Genomic DNA, 18,986 nt, shown 5'->3' with positions numbered 1-18,986 from the left:
CATCCTCAAGATTCCTCAGAGCCAGAGAAATCAAAATCAGGTCACACGCAGGTGAGTTTCAGGCTGGTTTTTGTTTTGTTTTTTTGGGTTTTTTTTTTTTTTTTTAAATGAGGCAAATTAATTCCTGTTAAAAAGCCGCCCTGAAAAATCAAGTCCCCTAATTCATAGGGGAGGATGTCCAGCAGGGCAGTGACCACGCTGATTTGAGACTATTTCAGGACTAACAAAAATATTATTTGTAATGATATGTAGAGATGTTCAACAATTTTCACTGCCAGACTGAAAATACTAAAGTTATTCTAGACTTCTAGCATACCAGCATTTAAGAAAATATTCTGTCCCACGTAAGACAACAGTGCTCCTTTATAACACCTGAAGAAAGTGCCAATACATAGAAAGCTATCTTGCTATTACCCGCCCCTAGAGATAGCTGATGAAAAAATACTACTTCAAGCCAATCTAACAACAGTTTTGAATTTGAGCCTTTATTCTATTGCACCTCTTGGTCACAATGTTAAAACGAAATACTACAATCACAAGTCCGGAAGTGGAAAACCTGACCAAAGTCTGGAAAAAGTTCATACAAGGAACATGGTGTTCATTCATTCAGGCTCAGATCATTGAAATCATATTTAAACCTCTTAATGGTGTTTTCAGAAGAGCTCAGCTCCATGGCAGACACTCTGATACTATGCGCCTACTCATGGCAATCGTGCATCTTAAAAAGAAGTGCTGTCTGAAGACTACGGGACAATCTTGTTAGGGACTAACTTCCCTAACAAATTATTGTCGTTTAGCTAAAAATCAATGGATTTAAGTACTTCAACAAACAGCTTCGGTTTATCATATTTAACCTGGCCAAAGGGGGAGGGTGGGCAGTGTGTTAAATTTTTCCCCCCACATAGCACAATCTGAAGCGCTCATTTACAAAATGCGAAATGAAAGTGCTTTCCTACCGAACGTGTATAACACCAGAGCTGTATTGAAACTACCAGAGAAGCTGAGGTCCTTAGTGTCCTAACCTGGCTAGTCACAAAACTATGCTCTCCTAAATTTCCTGGTGAAACAAAATAATTCTAGCTTCTCTGAACAGAAGTCATACAGTCTTACGCCGAGTGGAGCAAAAGCCAGAGCTTCTCCAAACAGCTCAGAGGACATTATACAAGAAACTACGGTGGACATCCCTGCATCCTTCACAGTGTAAACATGACACAGTAACCATTCACCTTCTTCTTTTTTTTTTCTTCATTACATCTTTTGGGAGAAGCAGCTATTACGTTCTGCCCAACAGATCAACAACTGAAACTCCTGTTATAAGTGAATTGACATGGAGCAACATGTTATTCAGTGAAACCAAACGCAGGTATTCTTCTGCAGACAGCAGCAACCGCAGCTGGGTGGAGACCCGACATAAAGCACCTAGAAGCTGATCTTAATAGCTATAACTAACAATAGTGGGAAAGACAGTTTCTCAAGTAGCTGAATTCCAGACCGTTCAAGGCTCACCTTAAATTGCCCCCTGAAACAAACGCTACCATAAAAACTGTCTGGGTTCATATGTAACACTTTAAAAAGCCATATTTGACAGCTATGTTGTCATAACTGTGAAATACAGACCTCCTTTACTTCAGAGCTGTGAAATATTACTTCTCTTTCCTGCTAGCTGGCAGCAGGCATTCTGCTATATCCACTACACAGTATGTATAATAAGGAACAGATGCCTGTGAATTATGATGCTGTAATTCCATTGAGGGGTTCCAGGGATGTCAAACCACAAAGGCGAAGTCTGAGCAGTTCATGAAGGTACCTGAACAGAGCAGTGGAATTACAGCCCTGTCATGCAAAAGTTACCTTTTTAAACATGTGTGAATCTACATTTTTCCCTTGCATCTTTTCTTCTCTTTCTTTTCCCTCTATGTTCATTCAGCTTCTCAATCCACTCTCCCATTTCTCCTAATACCTCCTTTTCCTTCTCCAGGTGAAATACCATTCCCACCCGATTGTGGAATGCAAATTAGTTTTTCAAAGGACCACTTGACTCTGAACAGCGGTCTGTTTTTCTGAGAGCTTTTTCACAGTGGGTGTGAATGCAGTGGTGAATTCATCTAACATCTTTATGGCCTCCCAGAAAACGATGCCAATGACATTCTGAGTAAAAGCAATATTTTAAAGAAAATTAACAAAAGACTCTGAATCCATGGGAACATTTTCATGTACCGTTACCAAAGGCAGCTGTTAATGTTATTGCCAGTACTCTACTTTTGGCTGCGCAGTATACAGTCCTGCCAACAACATGCCAAGATGCCTCAGCTGACCTTCATCATCTTCAGGACCAAAGGCATCTTTATAAGGACAGGCAGCCACCTCTTTGCTATCTAGGGGACTTGGGAGATGAGTAGCCTGTACAGTGGGAGACCCAGGTGGCATAAAATCTCCTGGGAATATCCTGGAGGTTGCCGTAGCAAAGGCAGCCAGCTCAACTCCAGCTAAATGAGCTAGCTGGGGCACACAGCACAAAATACAAGTCGGCTGCTGCAGAACCAGCTCATGAGTGTCGGTACCACGCTACTCCCACCTGTTCAGATAGCACACTGCTGAAATCCCGGGAGTTAATTCAGGTGTCTTTCCACCCATGGAACAATTTACTCATAAATCAGCTCAGCGGAACTGGTGGACAAAAATTGAGTTTTCAGCTTAACCACAACAAAAAGACCCCACCAAAACTTACTATCTTATGGTCTTCTGGAGACAAGAATTCACCGAGCCTAAGTGTGTTTTACATCTCTACACTGGTTTCCCCGAATCACCAAACCAGGAGATTAAAGATTAATATTTTTTAATAATAAATCTCAGCAACAGTCAAGGAGTATGGCCTAATGAGCACATACCCATAATATCTACTTACTACTGCATTTTTATTTTAAAATACTGATTGCTAAGAGCCTGAAAATAAAAATCCCATCAACATATATGGCTTATGGTTATCATTAAGTTGATTAGTTGTTTTAATTTGAGAATTTTGGATATGATTCCCAGTTCCAGCACATAAAATTTTCCATTGAAAGCAGATTTTGGCATTCTTTGCATGAGATACAGTGGTTAGTGTTAACATGCAACCAAAAATTTTATGCAGGCAAATAAACTTACTTCCTTTTCTTTGGGCTCACTTCCAAAACACTGTTTTTAATATATGATGTACAAATGTCCCGTAACACTGCTTTATATTAAAAGCATGAGCCAGAAACGTCCTATGAGAACACTTCTTAGGTCAGTATTTTTCATTTGTTATTATTATTCATGCCTGCATACCTATATGGAAATACAGAATCACCTACAACATACTTAATTTCTTCAGAGGAAAATACTTCAGGAACAAAATTCAGCACGTCCTACTAAATGGTGTGAACGCACTGAGAAAGATTTACTCATTTGAACCCTCCTAGGAACATCAGCTGCAGAGACATTTTGACCTTCTACTCCAAAAATTGAACATGGTAAAAAAAAAAAAACAAAACAAAACACATACGACAGCACAAAGCTGCATGTGCTGAATTTTTTCAGTTAACACGTGGATGGACTTTCTCAAGCACTTCAGCAAAGCCAGGCATTCAGATAACACACAACCCAACAGTCTCTCATACTCTGGAATATACGACACTTTCATTTCTGGCAAATCTGTATTTTACTACTGTTTTAAAGACAGACTCTCTTCTCCCTCTTCTTTTTGTGAACAAACACACACATCTCACTTCCTTTCTAGGATCATTAATGCACTGCAACCAGGAGCGTAACTGCAATTTTTACATGAAACAGGATTAGACGATCATCCCTACCAGGGATCTACTTTGGTACAAGCCCCATGAAGCAGCAAAGGACTCCCAATGTAGCAGGAGGTGGCTGGCTTGCGCTGAGGGCCCATTACGATTTAACAATGAAACAATGGCTTCACTTAGTATATGGATATACTCCTTGAGGTGCACTGTAGACATACAAACACTGTAACAGAGAGGCCTCTTTGCCAATGATAAATGGTACTTCAAAAAAAAAAAAAAAAAAAAAGGCAAGCAATATATAATATAAAATCCACTCCAAAAAATCAATTCTGAGAAATACGGGTTTCTCCATTTCTTTTTGCTACACAAAAATATTCACATTTGTGGGCACTACACGCACCTGTTGTAACCATAACTTCAGATCAACGTAATTTTTGGATATATTGAAAAAGAAATTATTACTGTAAGTTTCAATTTCTGTTTGGGTTTGTTTGGTCTTTATGGGTTTCGGGGATTTTTATTTTTTTTTTTTTATTTTTACCTGAACCACTGTAAGACGATGATGAAGGTGTTCGCCTTGAAAAGCTCTTCACAGCAAGACTCTGCCCTCGCTGTTTCCGCCTCCAAGCTGTTCGGCATTTGGAGTCTATGCTTTGCTTGATTCGATACCAGTCAGATTCTGTGATTCCAAATTTGTAAAATAGGTGACCTGTAATTAGAGAGAAACACAAAGGGTGAAAATCAGCATAAATCCATATTTTCAGGAAAATGCATAGATGACACAGTTACACACACAAGGTGAACAAAGCAACTCTGAAAATTTTGGAACTGCCCTCATGCTTGAAACTGCCTAAAGGAATACAACATTATGAAAAATGCCAAACCTATACAGTGATGTGATTTCAACAACTATTCACAAAATTAAGAAATCATCCATATGCAGTTATACATTTTAAAATGTCACCGGTCTATGAAATTTTCTAATCTAAACTTCTATCCATTGAAACTCTACTATTACATTCAAGCCATGCAATGCTGACCAACAGAAGGATCCAGCACTCCGAAGCCAAAACGGGATAAAAGCTTTATTTCTCACTGATAGTGCCCCACAATATGTATAAGTCTGATAAGTAGGTGTCCTGGTTTTTGAAAGAGTTAATTTTCTTTCTAGTGATTGCTGTGAAAAGATTGTCAATAATACCTATTGGTTTTAGTTGTTGCTAAGTGATATTTACACTATTCAAGGACTTTTTTCTATGGGAAGATAGAACAGACAGAAGGATGGAACAGCCAATGAATTATTCCATACCATAGATGTCATGCTCAGTAGATACATGGGGGTGAGCTGGGGGATGGGAATCTGCAATCACTGCTCAGGGCAGTGCCAATTCACCGGGCGGTGAGCGTGACCCATGACATTATCATTATTGTTATTTTTCCTTTTCTGTTATTGTTTTTATTAAACTGCCTTCATCTCCACCCACAAGGGGTTTTTCCTCCCTTTCTCCTCCTTTTTTTCCCCCACTCTTCCCCCCACCCTTCTTGGGTTCTGTTTGCCGGCTGGAGTTAAACCACGACAGTAGGAAGCCATATAAAGCTCCCTATAAAAAACCTCTTTTAAAGCTCAGTTCAAAATTCATCAGAATCCAATAAAAACGCAATACAAAATTAGAATCTTCTGAAAATATTACTACTAGTATTAAGTCATATAAAGAGCCACATTATGCACTTTCCAGCATCTGGTGCTAAGTTGCCAAACTGTTATATAAACACAACATTGACTCGTGAGTTGAACTGAGTATTTTGAAACAAAGCTCATACAGATTGAGTCCTGCTGCCAGCTCAAACCAGGTTCATTATCATGTGCAACCTCTGCACCCGAAGGGGAAGCCTAGTTATACAAGAAACAGAGGGAACAAAAAGACTGTTTCAGGTATGACAAGAAATACTTGTTTCAACATCTGCACAAATGGCTTTAAAACTGGGAAGAAAACATGTTGTGTATTGTCAGCTGTTTCAAGGTCCTCCTCATATTGCTACATACTTTTACCATTCCATTGTAAGCTCCAGAGTGGTTTACACTTAGCTTAAAGCATCAACAATTGAGAGCATTTGACTGTATGTTGAGACATTTATAATCCTCATGACTGAAAAAAAAAAAAAAAAAAACCCACTTGAAAAATAAACCCAAAGGCTCAAGACCCGTGAATTAAAATACAACTATCTGAACATTTAACATTCTCTAAAACTTCAGTACTTCTAAACTTTCCAGATTTAGGTGTGCAATACTGCAGTTAAAAAACAATCCAAAGCTGTAATACACATTTTTACTCAACATGACTATGCTTGAAGGATCTCTTTAAGATTCTTATTTTCCTTTTGGTATTAGTTGCTTTCCCTGCCCCACAAAGTGAAACAATCTTTACAACCTACTGTGTTTTCGACCTTACTCTCAAATAGGATTCTGATCCTGTGAAGTACTTGCTTAAGCTGTTGTATAGTCCTACGAACAGGATACAGTCGGCTCCTGTAAGACAAATGACTTGAAGCCTACAGCCCCAAAATTCCAGGTTTGCACAAACTAACAGCTTTGTATTTTCCTTTGTATTACAAATGAGTCCAGAGTCCTCAGAAACTGAAATTTGCAGGCTACTGATCTACCATAGTCAAGTGGAGTACTGTATCTCTAAAGTCATCATCATTTTTGTAAACACATTTATTTTTTGGTGCTCTGAATTTTTTTTTTAATAGATCTGTTCAAAAAGTAATTTGAAATAAAGTCCAGAACACGCAGGAGGAAAATACTGCCATCAAAAAGCTAATTCAAAAGCACTTTAAAGGCCCCAAGATTTCTCATTGGCAAGTGAGAGCGAGCACGTTACTTAGATTGCTTTACAACCCTACATCATGTCTCCAAAAAGGGAGTGGGAGTAGAAAAGGAGGAAAATGGACTGAAATTATCATCTGCTGCTGTGCAACACTTTCCTTTCCACAGGTGTCAGCAAAAAGAAAGCACATTCTGTATTGTAAATACAGAGAAAACACTTCTCAGCGTAATCTATTACTAATATGCACTACATAGAGGAATAGGTTTAAAAAAGTTTGCAGTAATGTCCAATAAAAATAGTTATGCTTTAACTCTTTATACAACTTCAGCTGTATGTACAAAAGTACTTGTGTAGTCCTACATAAAACAGTCATATGCTCTGTGGTTATTTTGAAAAAATGTCCATGTTTCATTCATAAATACATTTTAATAACTTTCACGTTGTATGCTGCTCTGTTTAGACACGTGACTGAATCAACTGCAGGTCAGAGAAAACTCTCATAAAAAAACAGTCTAACTAGGAATTCTAACTATTACAGTGTAATCCATGGGATTTTCCAGGATGTCACTTAATTCAAAGAGAAATCAAAAGCAATATAAATTGTTTGGGACAAGATAGTCTCAGGTGCATTGAGCTGTTCATACTAGAAGACCCAAGCCGTGTAAGACAAGAGCTTGACAAAGATGATGAGTGCCACAGCTGTGACATAAAACGGGCCAGAAATTGCTCTATTGGGGGAAGACAGGAAAATACCTTGTACTTACTGATCACAAAAGCTATCATTTAATCAGTGCGATAAGGAACGGCGACGAAAGGCTGGAAAGAGACACCACTACCTTTGTGGAGAGAACATGACTACAGGGGAAAGCATGAAAATAGATAACAAGCTAAACAGAGTAGAGTCAGAGAAGAAGATTTTAGGTTAGAGAGACCCAAGACATCAGGCACGGATTTTCAAGGCTGGCTGTGCTCATTTCTTTTTCCTTATTCATTAAATCCCTACTTCGCTGTTACAGTGGTCGAAGGTGTAAAACTGGTATAGATGAAACACGTGCAGCCTGCACAGATTTTTACCATAACTGCATACTCAGTCACAATAACTGCATGTGCAAATTAGGCATGAAAAATTAGCCCTTACGTACAAAGACAATTGATATAAAGGTTAAATGAATTTCAGATGTATAAATCTATCCAGTTGGTATGACAGTCTAAAGCATTAGTCTATGAACAGGTCTTTAGCAACCAAATTTGTAACAGTCCACCGATGACTGAAGAAAAATCTGATGCTAATACTAGTGGAGTATTTTTTACATAGATAAAAAAGTTCACCATAATACTAGAAATACGATTCACCTGTAACAGAGAGACATCCCAAAAACATGTGCAAACAATATTAGAAAACTGAAGCATGCTGACTTTCTGTTCTCTACCCTTAAATGATCACATGCAGGAGAGCTTTCAGCTGTCTCATTCTGAGTATGTCAAATACCCAAAAAGTTAGAAAGGCAGCCATAAAGCAAGATACTGCAAATGAGACATTTAACTTGGGGAAGTCCATATTAGAAAAGACAGAAATACTTCAGTGAGAAGGGATTTGACTTTTTTCGGAACGTTTGCTAGTCAAAAGCAGCATGAAGCGTTGTAATTTGTAAGCAGCACAGTATCTATGAGCCACATAACAACCCTGCTAAAAACACATTAAAAAAAATACATTCAACAATATAATTCAGCACTTTGGCAAAAAGACAACAGTATTTTGGAAGACAGATGCACTTACACAAGAAGAGTGAAGTAAAGGATTTAGATCATCTAAGAACGGCTGGCTGTTTTTAGCGATCTTTTTATTTCAGACAAGGGATGGTTGTCAGCAATGTTCAAAACAAAGGATATGCTTGTTTTTAAAACACTAAGGTTCTGAAGTTTGCTTTATTTGGGAACTTCACTTCCTAAGCAAAGCTTTCTATGAAAACACATCAAAGACTTAAAATAAGTCAGTTATTTAATACATTGCAAGAGCTTGAGTGATTTCTAAAGACCTGATACCTACTAGCAGCAGCGTGGGAGACAAAAAGGTCTGCATAAAGAATTCCCAGAGACACGGGCTATTCTGAAATGCAGAGATCACTTTGGTTTGCAAGCAAGAACCAACGTTCAAATCTTACCACGAAAAAGCTTAGGAGGAAGGCATGTGTGCATCAGAAAAATTAAAGAAGTCAACCTCAAAAGCCAACAGGTGCATCATACTGAGTTTTGCCTTCAAGATCCTAGATTAGAAACACAGCACATTTTTGCCGAAGTTCCTATAAAACTAAAAAGATGACTGACGTAGCAAGTTCTAGAACATTCCTTGTACACTGCAAAATAAATCTTTCTGTGGTTCAAAGAAAAAAAAAAAAGCTTGTAAATGCAGTGAAGGTCATCTGTTACAAACACAAAAACTGTCAGCAATAATGTCTGAAATGACTATATACCCCAAACTTTTGGGGCATCTAATATACAAAACACGGGAGAAAAGGGTGGTGGTTTGGGAGTTTGTTGTTTTTTTGTTTGTTTTTGTTGTTTGGTTTTGTTTTCTTTTTTTCAAAACCAGGACTCATTAGAAGAAAAAGAAAACCCCGTGAAAACAATGTTCCTGAGAAAGTAATCCACTCTTTCTTAAAGGTCAGAAGTCAGTCAGCAGACAAAACAATCCACATAAACCATTAAATTGTAAAGAAATTTAATTAAGAGCAAATTGAGGAGGAAGAGAAGACATTTGCAATAGCAAAACCAGACATGAAATATTCCATCTTGATACCGCATTCAAAATCAGCCTCCTAAAATACAAACTTCATGTCAATAGCTTGCATTTGGATATTCATAGGTTGTGCTGCTTCCCATTCTCCACAAATACCAGATTTCTTTAGAAAATTAAGAGGTGAATCATTATTTTCAGACTTGGCACTTTGCTGCCCTTTTTACTGAGACGGCACAGACCCTCCCCTCTGTGATTATCACATTTTGAAAGATTAGGGAAAGTGTTATCCCCAGAGAATCCAACAGCCACCCGTATAAAATAAAGACACATTTAGATTAAACGTGTAATTCGAAGAGATTTCGTTAACCATTCCTTCCATTTTCAAATTCAACATCATTTCTAACTTATGGAGAAAAAGCAACAGGATGTCATATTCAAAATTCAAATGATTAAACTGATGAACAGAATCTTTTTTTAATTGACAAGAATATGATGGTTATTACGAACAACAAGGGCTTCAGATCCTCTCTGCACAGAATCATGGAGAGGGGCGATTATTTAGGGGTTTGGCTAACAAAATGCATTTTTTCACATAAGGGTCATACATTTGGAGTTCTTTTTATTAAACAAATAGCGTATGACAACAAAATCTGCTGTACTAAATATTGGAACAGTGGAGGAAAAAATTAAGCACCTCTGAAGTTACTTCTTGCACCTTCAGGCTTCAATTCTTCAAATGTAATTATGGTCATGCATTGACCATATTGAAACAATTTTAAAAAGAGTAATTGTTTACTCATTTGACAGCTGGGAGGGGGGGTATGATCTCCACAGCTGGGAGGCAGTTTCCCCCTCCAAAACCCAGAAGTGTTTAGGGTTGGGCAAAGGGACACAGGAGGGGAGGGCAACATCGTCCTCATTCAAGGAAAACTCGCCCTGTTGCAGTCGGTGGGATGGCAGAACCTCGGCAGCTTCTCCAACGTCACATGCTTGTGAAAGTCAGTCATGTCACCAGATAATAACTTTTCATAACATTGTTCTCATCCACAGGCTAAACAACGTCCAAAAAGAGATGAGGAGAGATGTTAAAAATTTGGAGAGAGGAAGGAGGGAAGGAAAATTCAGCTACCAAGCAATTACTCTTTTTTACTTTATTTCTACAGTTCCTTTGTTTAACTATCACATTCATAACTTTCAAACAGCTATAAATTTTTGACTACCAGGGACTGGAGCGTGCATATGTTATAGTACAAACTATATTCAGGGGGTACTTACGAACAACCTCAAATACAATCGAAATCCTATTCTACTACACATGCCTAAAGAAGGATTTACTATATCTGTGTCAGTAACCAGAAGATTTTAAACAGTGAAATTTTAAAATCAAACACTATGAAATGTTCAGAAAATCTGAACTTTTCCAGGAAATTTTCAATTGTCAGCTTTTAAGGAAAAGAAATACCTGTTTTCCTAGGCACAGAAGATATGCTTAAAGAGGATTTCTGCAAATAATATTCCATAGAAAATGGATTATTTTATTGTACTTTTCAACTGAGTTATAATAATCTACAAACCTGTATATAATATATAACCCTGTTAATCAAATCCCTTTCCTCTTGGACAAGAGGAACTCAGCTCTACACTAGAGATCACCAGGAGTCTTATCTTAGGTAGCTTCATGCAAAACACAGTTGCTAATTTTACAACAACTGCTTTTCAAGAAATACCTAGAAATTTTTTACCTACAGTAAGAAAATGAAATGTCATGACAATAGAGTATGAAAATTCATAAATACCACTAAGAACACAACTGAAAAAGCCAGGCACATTTGAAGAAACACTCCAGATGTGAAAAAGGTCAGTGAAGTCAGTGAGCGTGTGACTAGACAATTTAGGAAATAAGTACCAACTTTAGGTACACCAAAAAATGGTTTTTCCCCAGGAGTGTACGGCTTGTATTGCATAATTCTCCTGGCTTCCAGGTGCCATCATGATGTGGGCGTTATACAAATAAACACATGAGCATATTAAGGAACCAAACTGAAAACATTGTATTTTCATACCTTTTAGAAGATAAATGGAATAGAAGTGAGACTGTGGACATAAATTTCTGCAGACTGAACTGACATTAGCCTCTCAGCGTCCCATTCCTACTCCCCAAAAACCCAGTAACACAGGTCTTGGAGCTACCAAGACACCCCTGCCCCAAACTATGACCATTATAAAATTCCCAAAGTTCAAGAGCAGGATGGATTGAGAGAACATCATTCATTGCTTGCCTTTTAGAATTAAAAATTCCTTTCTAGTACAAATGGAATCAGCATGTTTTAGCTATTTCAAGAAGACTAACAATTTAAAACAATCTTTTCTTATCTCAGCTCCTAAAACAAAGCCAAGTTCAAATTAAGTATCTATCTGGTAGAAATACTTTCTGGGATCAAAAGAGTGCATTTTGATGTACCAGCATTAAAGAAAGCCAGGGGAAGTGTTAAACTGCAATCAGCAACTATTTATAAAATGCTAATTACACTGTTTAGACAATCTGCTGATCACAATTCTATGCAAATAGTACACTGAACCATTTGGAAGCACAGGCAGGAAAGGTTTCCTCAATAACGTAAAATTACTCTATCAAGTTGAGGAAACAGTTCAGAAATGAACTTGTTTTAAATATCTACCAAACAGCATAACAAGTGTTTGCACATACAGGCTTGTGGCTCAAATAACAGATTCAAGTGAAAGTGAATTATTCACTGCTTCAATCATTGCAATTTTGTCAATCTGAAGCTCCAGATGTGATGATTTGGTGGATGCAGACAGACAGCTGTAACTGCATTTATTTTTCACATTTCTCTCAAGCGTACCAGATCAAGGCCTACTGCAAGAGGCCATGCACCTTTTACAAGTGATTGCTGCAAGTCCTTCTGCTTCAGGTAACATGCATGGGTCTCCAACATCCAGATCGTTGGGGTTTTTTGTTGGTTGGTTGTTTCGGGGTTTTTTCAAAGTTATGAGAAAGCAATACAATCCAAAAGCCATAAGGTTTCTCTTTGTCTCTTCTTGCTTGTATAAAACACAGATAGAATGTTTCGTATTTTAAAAGATTTAAAGTATTCTGAAACCAAATGTTTCACAAGAAAAGGCAGCACCTTCTTGATGCTTATATGCAGATCTGGCTCAGATTTCATTCTGGTAATGTACTGTTCCTCAAAAGAAAAAACTAGCTTTGAATTGTCAGAATATTTAACACCTTATTTTATTTTATTAAGAGTTAATTTGTCAGAATGTTTCATTAATATTTATTAATACTTATTTAGAATATTTGCTTGAATATTGCAGTTTTAAAAAAAAAATATCACAGAACCAGAGGGAACATGAAATTAAAAATTACTTTAAATGCCCTAGTTCTACAGATTAAAAGAACCCATGCAGGTCTACAGGAAGCCTACCAGAATTTTCAAAAACAAAAATAAAATTAATTAGCATGTAGAATCTCCAAATTCCACCAATGTGTCCTCTTCTAAAACTGAAGAGCTCCTATATTCAGACAAACCTTACTACCTTTCTGGAAAACCAGCCAATCTACTTTTATCTATTTTACCAAGAGCAGAACCGGTTTTATTTTAACATCAAGCGACAGCCATAAGCATGCAAATAATGCCATCTAGTGGAGCATCAAATTTACCATTCTGGCAAGAAATGACAGCATTTGTATCTGTGCATGTGTACGTTTGCTCCATCTCCGACTCCCTTGCAGCACGCGCCAAGTGCTACAAAAGGTTAGTAGAACCGCAGAACCAGAGATACACTGTGATATGGAAGTGAGCGAATTAATCACTACAGGAATAGAGTATTTTTGGTCGCACACTTTGATTGAAGCGAGTTCCACGCGGCATGTTACAGCAGTGGCCACAGGACATTCCCACAGGGATCTTTTGATCAGTTTTCTCCGATAGTGACAGAATATCAACAGCTGCCTACCTGTAACCATTTAAGAACCAGAGTATAATTATCACAAACATGAAGTGTCTGAATCAATCAACCCCACAAGAAAATAATTCTAGACCAAATCAGAGGTTTTATAATCTGAAAATAGAAAAGTCTTCATGTCATCTACTACAGACATGCCTCAGTTCACAAATTACGGGTGGTACTCCACTGCGATGATACTGGACAAATGACATACATTTGCTTGCATTTTTTCCCCCATTTTTAAAAGAAAACACAAAATTGTATGCTTCATATAGCTAAAGCTGTACAGCTAAAAATTGCAATGGCAGCATTCCGTACAGCCTGCACAAGCAATTTCATCTGAAATGGCTTTTCATGAAGACTAGGACCTACAGACTCCAGCACTTGTTTGATTTACCTGGCCACTAGCAATCTACTTCCAAATAAAATACCTAATGCACTTGTGATAACTATCACCTTCTGTCTGCGTAATAAAAATGCACTTATGGGATACCATGCTTTTAAGCCTTCAGTTAAATTTACCTTTTAGTTTTGCACATTCAAAATGTCAGAGTAAGCAAGTAAGGATCATGCTATTTCTTCTACTCACTGGGAGAAACAATGCCACAAGGTTTACCAGACGTCATTCTCTTCTGGAATGGAACATATCTAAGTGTATGATGTGCTTATTGCCAAAGGATCAACTTACTGTTTAAAATCAAAGTCTGACGCTCAAAACAAATGGAATCACCTAAATTGAAGCAATAATGCTTGATCGAAATAAATGCTTCTGATTTTAAGGAGCCACTGCCAATAACCACACATCAGGTCATTTTTGATCGCCACAATTTTACAGAGAAGTTGATTAAACAGCTGTTTGTCCTTTACACAGCAGGACGATGTGATCTGACAGAACCGGCAGCAGAACCGATGGAAAAAGGAGGGTTGTTGCTTTAACCACCCCCTTCCCGAGACTTCCCTTACATAAGCCCTCACTGCAGTGCCTCGGGAGCCCATCTGGATGGCAAACGCCACCACACGTGCCGCCAAGAAAAACTCACTTATGAATCAACAACGAAAATTTCCCCCCTTCCGAAGGAGCTTGTGGGTTTGGAAAGGACTGGCACGACAGAAACCTGAACGCTGCGGGAATTTATTTACATTTTACTTGCAGTCAGCTTGAGGCATCTCCTCACTTCACTTTTTAACCCTTGTGAAATGGAGAAAAAGTTCAAAGCCAGGAAAGCAAAAGCTATGCAACTTTCTGGAACTCCATTTATGAGATTTTGTGAAATCACAGCTCTCCTTGAATGCGGCAATGCATTTTCCAGATGAACGTACATTATTTTTGTGCTGATCAAACTGTGTTTCGTAGCTGAGCTGCTTTTCCTCTCAAAATGTCAGGGATCAAATACTTTCTCCGACGCTTCACATCTTCCAAAACCACACCGTAAAAGTTCAATTTTTGTCATTTATAGGCCTTCGATAGTAAAGAAAATATTTCTTGCTGGAGCCCATTGAAAGTTCATTAGGATATATTATTTATGCAGGGACTGAGCCTGAGTGATACCGGGTAACCACCAGCCTCCTCTACAGACGATGAGAGTAAGGCATGCTCTGCATCCTTCTGAATTAGGCCCTAAAGGGACACCACCACTGCACACTGTAGTCACTACCCTGCAGACAGCCATAACACTGGAGAAGTTCCATGTATGGAGGCATCAGTCCAGAGACAACAATGATTAGTGCGACAGTGACACAGAGAGTCTTCTATTTCACTTGTAACTTCATAGCTTGGATGGAACTGTAGTATCGATAAAGATGATCCTTGGACATCACACTCAACACATTGAATATAAATGGTCCAATATTTCTTGCTGACATCAGGGTTTGGGGCATGAATATGTAATGACTTCTGAAATCCACACGAGACTCCCTTGATTTCCCATTAGAAAAAACCCAGCGCTTGTTCAATTAAGTTATCGTATTTGAAGCAGCAACTGTTCCTATGAGCACCTTTCTTACAAATTACATGACTTGCCCCTTTTTTCATTTTACACTCCTGAAGCAACATTTAAAGTCACTAAGAAAACTGCTTTTATGCTCACAGACTTATCTGAATGTTTTTAGCTGCCTCTCAAGAAGTAAGGACCAGGACACTTCAGCATGTACTTTAAATAAGTCTGGCCAAAGGGGAAAAGTATCGACAGGACGGAACAACTGCGCATCAGCTGGAACGAGATGGTCCAAGTGACCTAATGCATCAGTTTTCTTCTTTCTGTAGAGCCTATGAACTCACAAATGCTTGACAGCACATCACGCACAATCAAGTTACATGCAATCACAGTTGCGACTGACAGGCTAAGCAGCTGCTTACATTCAAGAATGGAAAATTAAATTCATCGCTTGTATAATGTGAGGACAACAAGAGAAGTGTGAGAAGGAGAGAGAAAACACACTGCCAACAATTTATTTTATATCCCCAAATTGCTGCCTTTATTTCACTTTATTAAACACTAACTGGCCAGGAAAGTAATTGAAATAAACATAAGTGCCCGGGAAAGAAGAAAACAACAGCCAGCATTAAATTACAGTGCTTACATAAAGTCAGTAAGCAAGTGCCAGCATTGATGCCATTTATGAGAACTGCGGTGCTGAGATAAACTCAATGGGTTCTCATATTATCTCCTTGCCTAGCCTCAAAAGAGGTTATCACTTCCCTCCATGTGGCAGCATTTAATTGATTCACAAAAAAGCAGCTATTTGGAACTGAAGCCAGACTTTTTGCAGCTCTGAGGAAGACAAATGTTTGCAAAAAGCAGCACTGCTGCATCACAAGGCCTTTCCTGAGGGTGCTGTACAAAAAAAAATTAATGCTTTTTGGATATCAGAAAAGCACAACAGAAATGCTTTCTTTCACTTCTTCCCATTTAAAGATGAGTTGAACTCTCAGACTTCGGTTCTCACTCTCTCCTGGAGCATGAGATAGTTGAACACCTCTTGGAAACTCTCCCTCCTCTCTTCCCAAGTTCTGCCCCTAACAACAGTCACCGCTCTCACAGACTTCAGAATGAACCACAAAGCAGCTTTTCTGAAATTGTCAGATGGAGGTGGTGCACTTCATAAGGCTCAGAGTATAGGTTCTGAAGAGCATACAGCTCAGGAGAGCCCGCTTCAACTACCCCATTTGCCACAGTCATGATGCTGCAGAATTGGGCAAATTCTTGTCTCCCTATACTCAACCCTTCAAACTGTAAAACGAAGTTTGTCTTACCTCTAAGCCATGACCTGGCAGTTAAGGAGAAGTCCGCTACAGCCTCTGATAACATCACAGTCCTCAAAGGAACAGGCCGAAGCAAATTTTTATTTCCAAAGAGCTACAGAGCATGGTATTTATTACTAAGAGAAGAAAATGTTGTCAAGAAGTATTTCCAGGGACCACAAGACTAGCTCATCCGTGCAGATACAAACCACACAGCTTCTTTTCAGAATACTATCGCTTGGAAGATTAGTTAATGTCCTATATAATGAAGAAACAGAAGCATGAGTTAAACAGAAACATCAGAGATCCTCAACAAATTACTATCTTGAGCACTGCCACTAACCCATTCTTTCTCCCCCTGAACCTCCAGGCTATCCAAACCATGACCAATTCTTGAGTTAGGTGGTCTGTCAAGGGGGAAGGATTGAAACGACATTTAGCAATGTAGTCTAAACAACCCAAGTTACAGAAATTCATCAATTTCTAGTGCTGGTGAAATATGAAAGAGATTAGGACAAAACGCCAGTTTGAAAAAGTTTGAATTTTTCTTGTTCTCCAACGGTGTCCTGATGGAATTCAAGGTCTAGGTGCATGTCTACAATTGCTGATAACCAAGACAATCCCTGTTGCATCTAGGCATAACACTGTTTTAAACCATTGTATATATACACGATACACTGACAGTTAGTGACTAGTATGATATTCAGAAATAAGACACAGGAAGCCAAGAATTATAAACAGGAAATGAAAGGAAGACAGAGAGTACAAAAAACGTATACAAAGATTAGGAATGGAAAAAAGTAGATAAGAGGAGAAATGGGTATAGTTTATAAACATACAGCAATAAAAAATGCTTTTCTAAAGTGGAAAAATGAGAAAAACAAAATACTAATTACAGTCCTTATTTATAGTGTACACCTTCAGTAACCGTAATGTTCATTTATATAAAACATTCTATATAGTAGCAACAGTCTGCAGCATCTCGTAAAACAGATCCACTGGTGAGAACATTAGAGCTAACAATTTGTCTTTGAGAAGCAACTTACTACCCTTCCTCCAGTATTTAAAAGCATGATAATGCTTAAGACAGAACACAAGTGTGGTATATTTGTTGATTATCCTGCATTGCTATTACGACCAAAATCTTCATTAAAAGCAAAATAAGATGCTGAAACAGTAGTGACTTACTGCAACCCACAGATTTTACATGACAAGTTACAAGTTGTTTAACCTGCATTACATTTGGGTTACGTGCATGAATACATACACACACATCTAACTGACAGACGTTACACAACCAAGCAGGAGTCAAATGTGTTTCCAATTAAACACACGTGGGTGGTCTGCTTCTCAAGCAGTATTGTGTCAATGAATTTTGTAAAGCAGTATAGCGCTTAATTCTATTTGAACATCCCTCTGAAGAGGACGTAGCTATGCTTCATTCTTCTATCAAAGTGTATTAACATCTCTTTCAACTAGTACAGCAGAAAGGTGGTCCCATCTTTACTGGAAGCAATATTATGACAAAATAGAAACACCAAGCCTTGATTACCAATTTCTTTCTACTCTACATTTAAATTGCATCTTAAAAAGTCATGTGCCATTTGAAATAAAATATACATAATTTACCATATAGTTAAAAATCAGACTTTATCATAAGATATTTTCAGACAACACTTTTTTTCCTATGTTGTTTAAATGACAGGGACATATTCTGGATGAAAGAAACATTAACTCATGAACGGAAATCAGCAAGAATTCACTCTACGAAGTAGACTTGGAAGCAGATGGGAAAATTCAACAGAACAGTACTAAGCTGCCTATAACACTACTCATACATCTTTCATCACGGTGCCCTCCCCTCTGTGGCTACTGCGGTTTTTTGGTTGTTTTTAAACAACAATCATGTCCTTAATGTGACAGTTATTTCAATACGCCTAAATAGTTCCCTGAGCATCAGAGGACTGTATGGAGACGAAAGAGGATTTCTGATGTCCAATAATACAACTAAAGTAAGAGCACAGGTTCCCCTTAATGCAATTAGTGAATTTACATCTCCTTCCTTGACCCAAACACTTGTTCCACATTTAATTTGTAGGTACTGATCTTCTATCCTCTTGTCATAATTGGCCTGACAAATATATTAAAAAATGATTGGTGAGAGCATGCAAACACACATGTGCAGATGCAAAAGCCTTTCACGGAAATGACACACTAACAAATTTACACACACAGGAAATAACTAATGTTATTTTGCTTTCATTTAATTACTTAGATTATTTGAAAGACTAAGAACTACGCATAGCTCTTCTTTCGTGAACTTCAGAAATCCCCTCTCCATTTTTTCCAAGACAACAAGGAAAATCATCCTTTGTGTTTTAAGTTTCTTATAAATGCAAAATTCTGAATTTGGAAATCTGTTTTCTCAAAGTCGT

General features: G+C 38.0%; 1 protein-coding gene across 4 annotated transcripts in view; it reads right to left on the bottom strand.

Annotated features, from left to right (window-relative positions):
* The window catches only part of BANP (BTG3 associated nuclear protein), a 140,497-nt gene that overhangs the window by 81,063 nt on the left and 40,448 nt on the right, over nucleotides 1-18,986 (bottom strand). For all 4 annotated transcript variants that reach the window (XM_009890039.1, XM_009890037.1, XM_009890041.1 and 1 more), the window contains one exon: nucleotides 4,315-4,482. In XM_009890039.1, the coding sequence (XP_009888341.1) occupies nucleotides 4,315-4,482 (168 nt within the window). The remainder of the gene's footprint in view (nucleotides 1-4,314; nucleotides 4,483-18,986) is intronic.

The sequence above is a fragment of the Charadrius vociferus genome, unplaced genomic scaffold (genome assembly GCF_000708025.1).
Source record: "Charadrius vociferus isolate BGI_N301 unplaced genomic scaffold, ASM70802v2 scaffold1028, whole genome shotgun sequence".
Lineage (NCBI taxonomy): Eukaryota > Metazoa > Chordata > Aves > Charadriiformes > Charadriidae > Charadrius > Charadrius vociferus.
The sequence above is the reverse complement of the archived record's forward strand: the minus strand, read 5'-3'. Positions and strand labels throughout refer to the sequence as shown.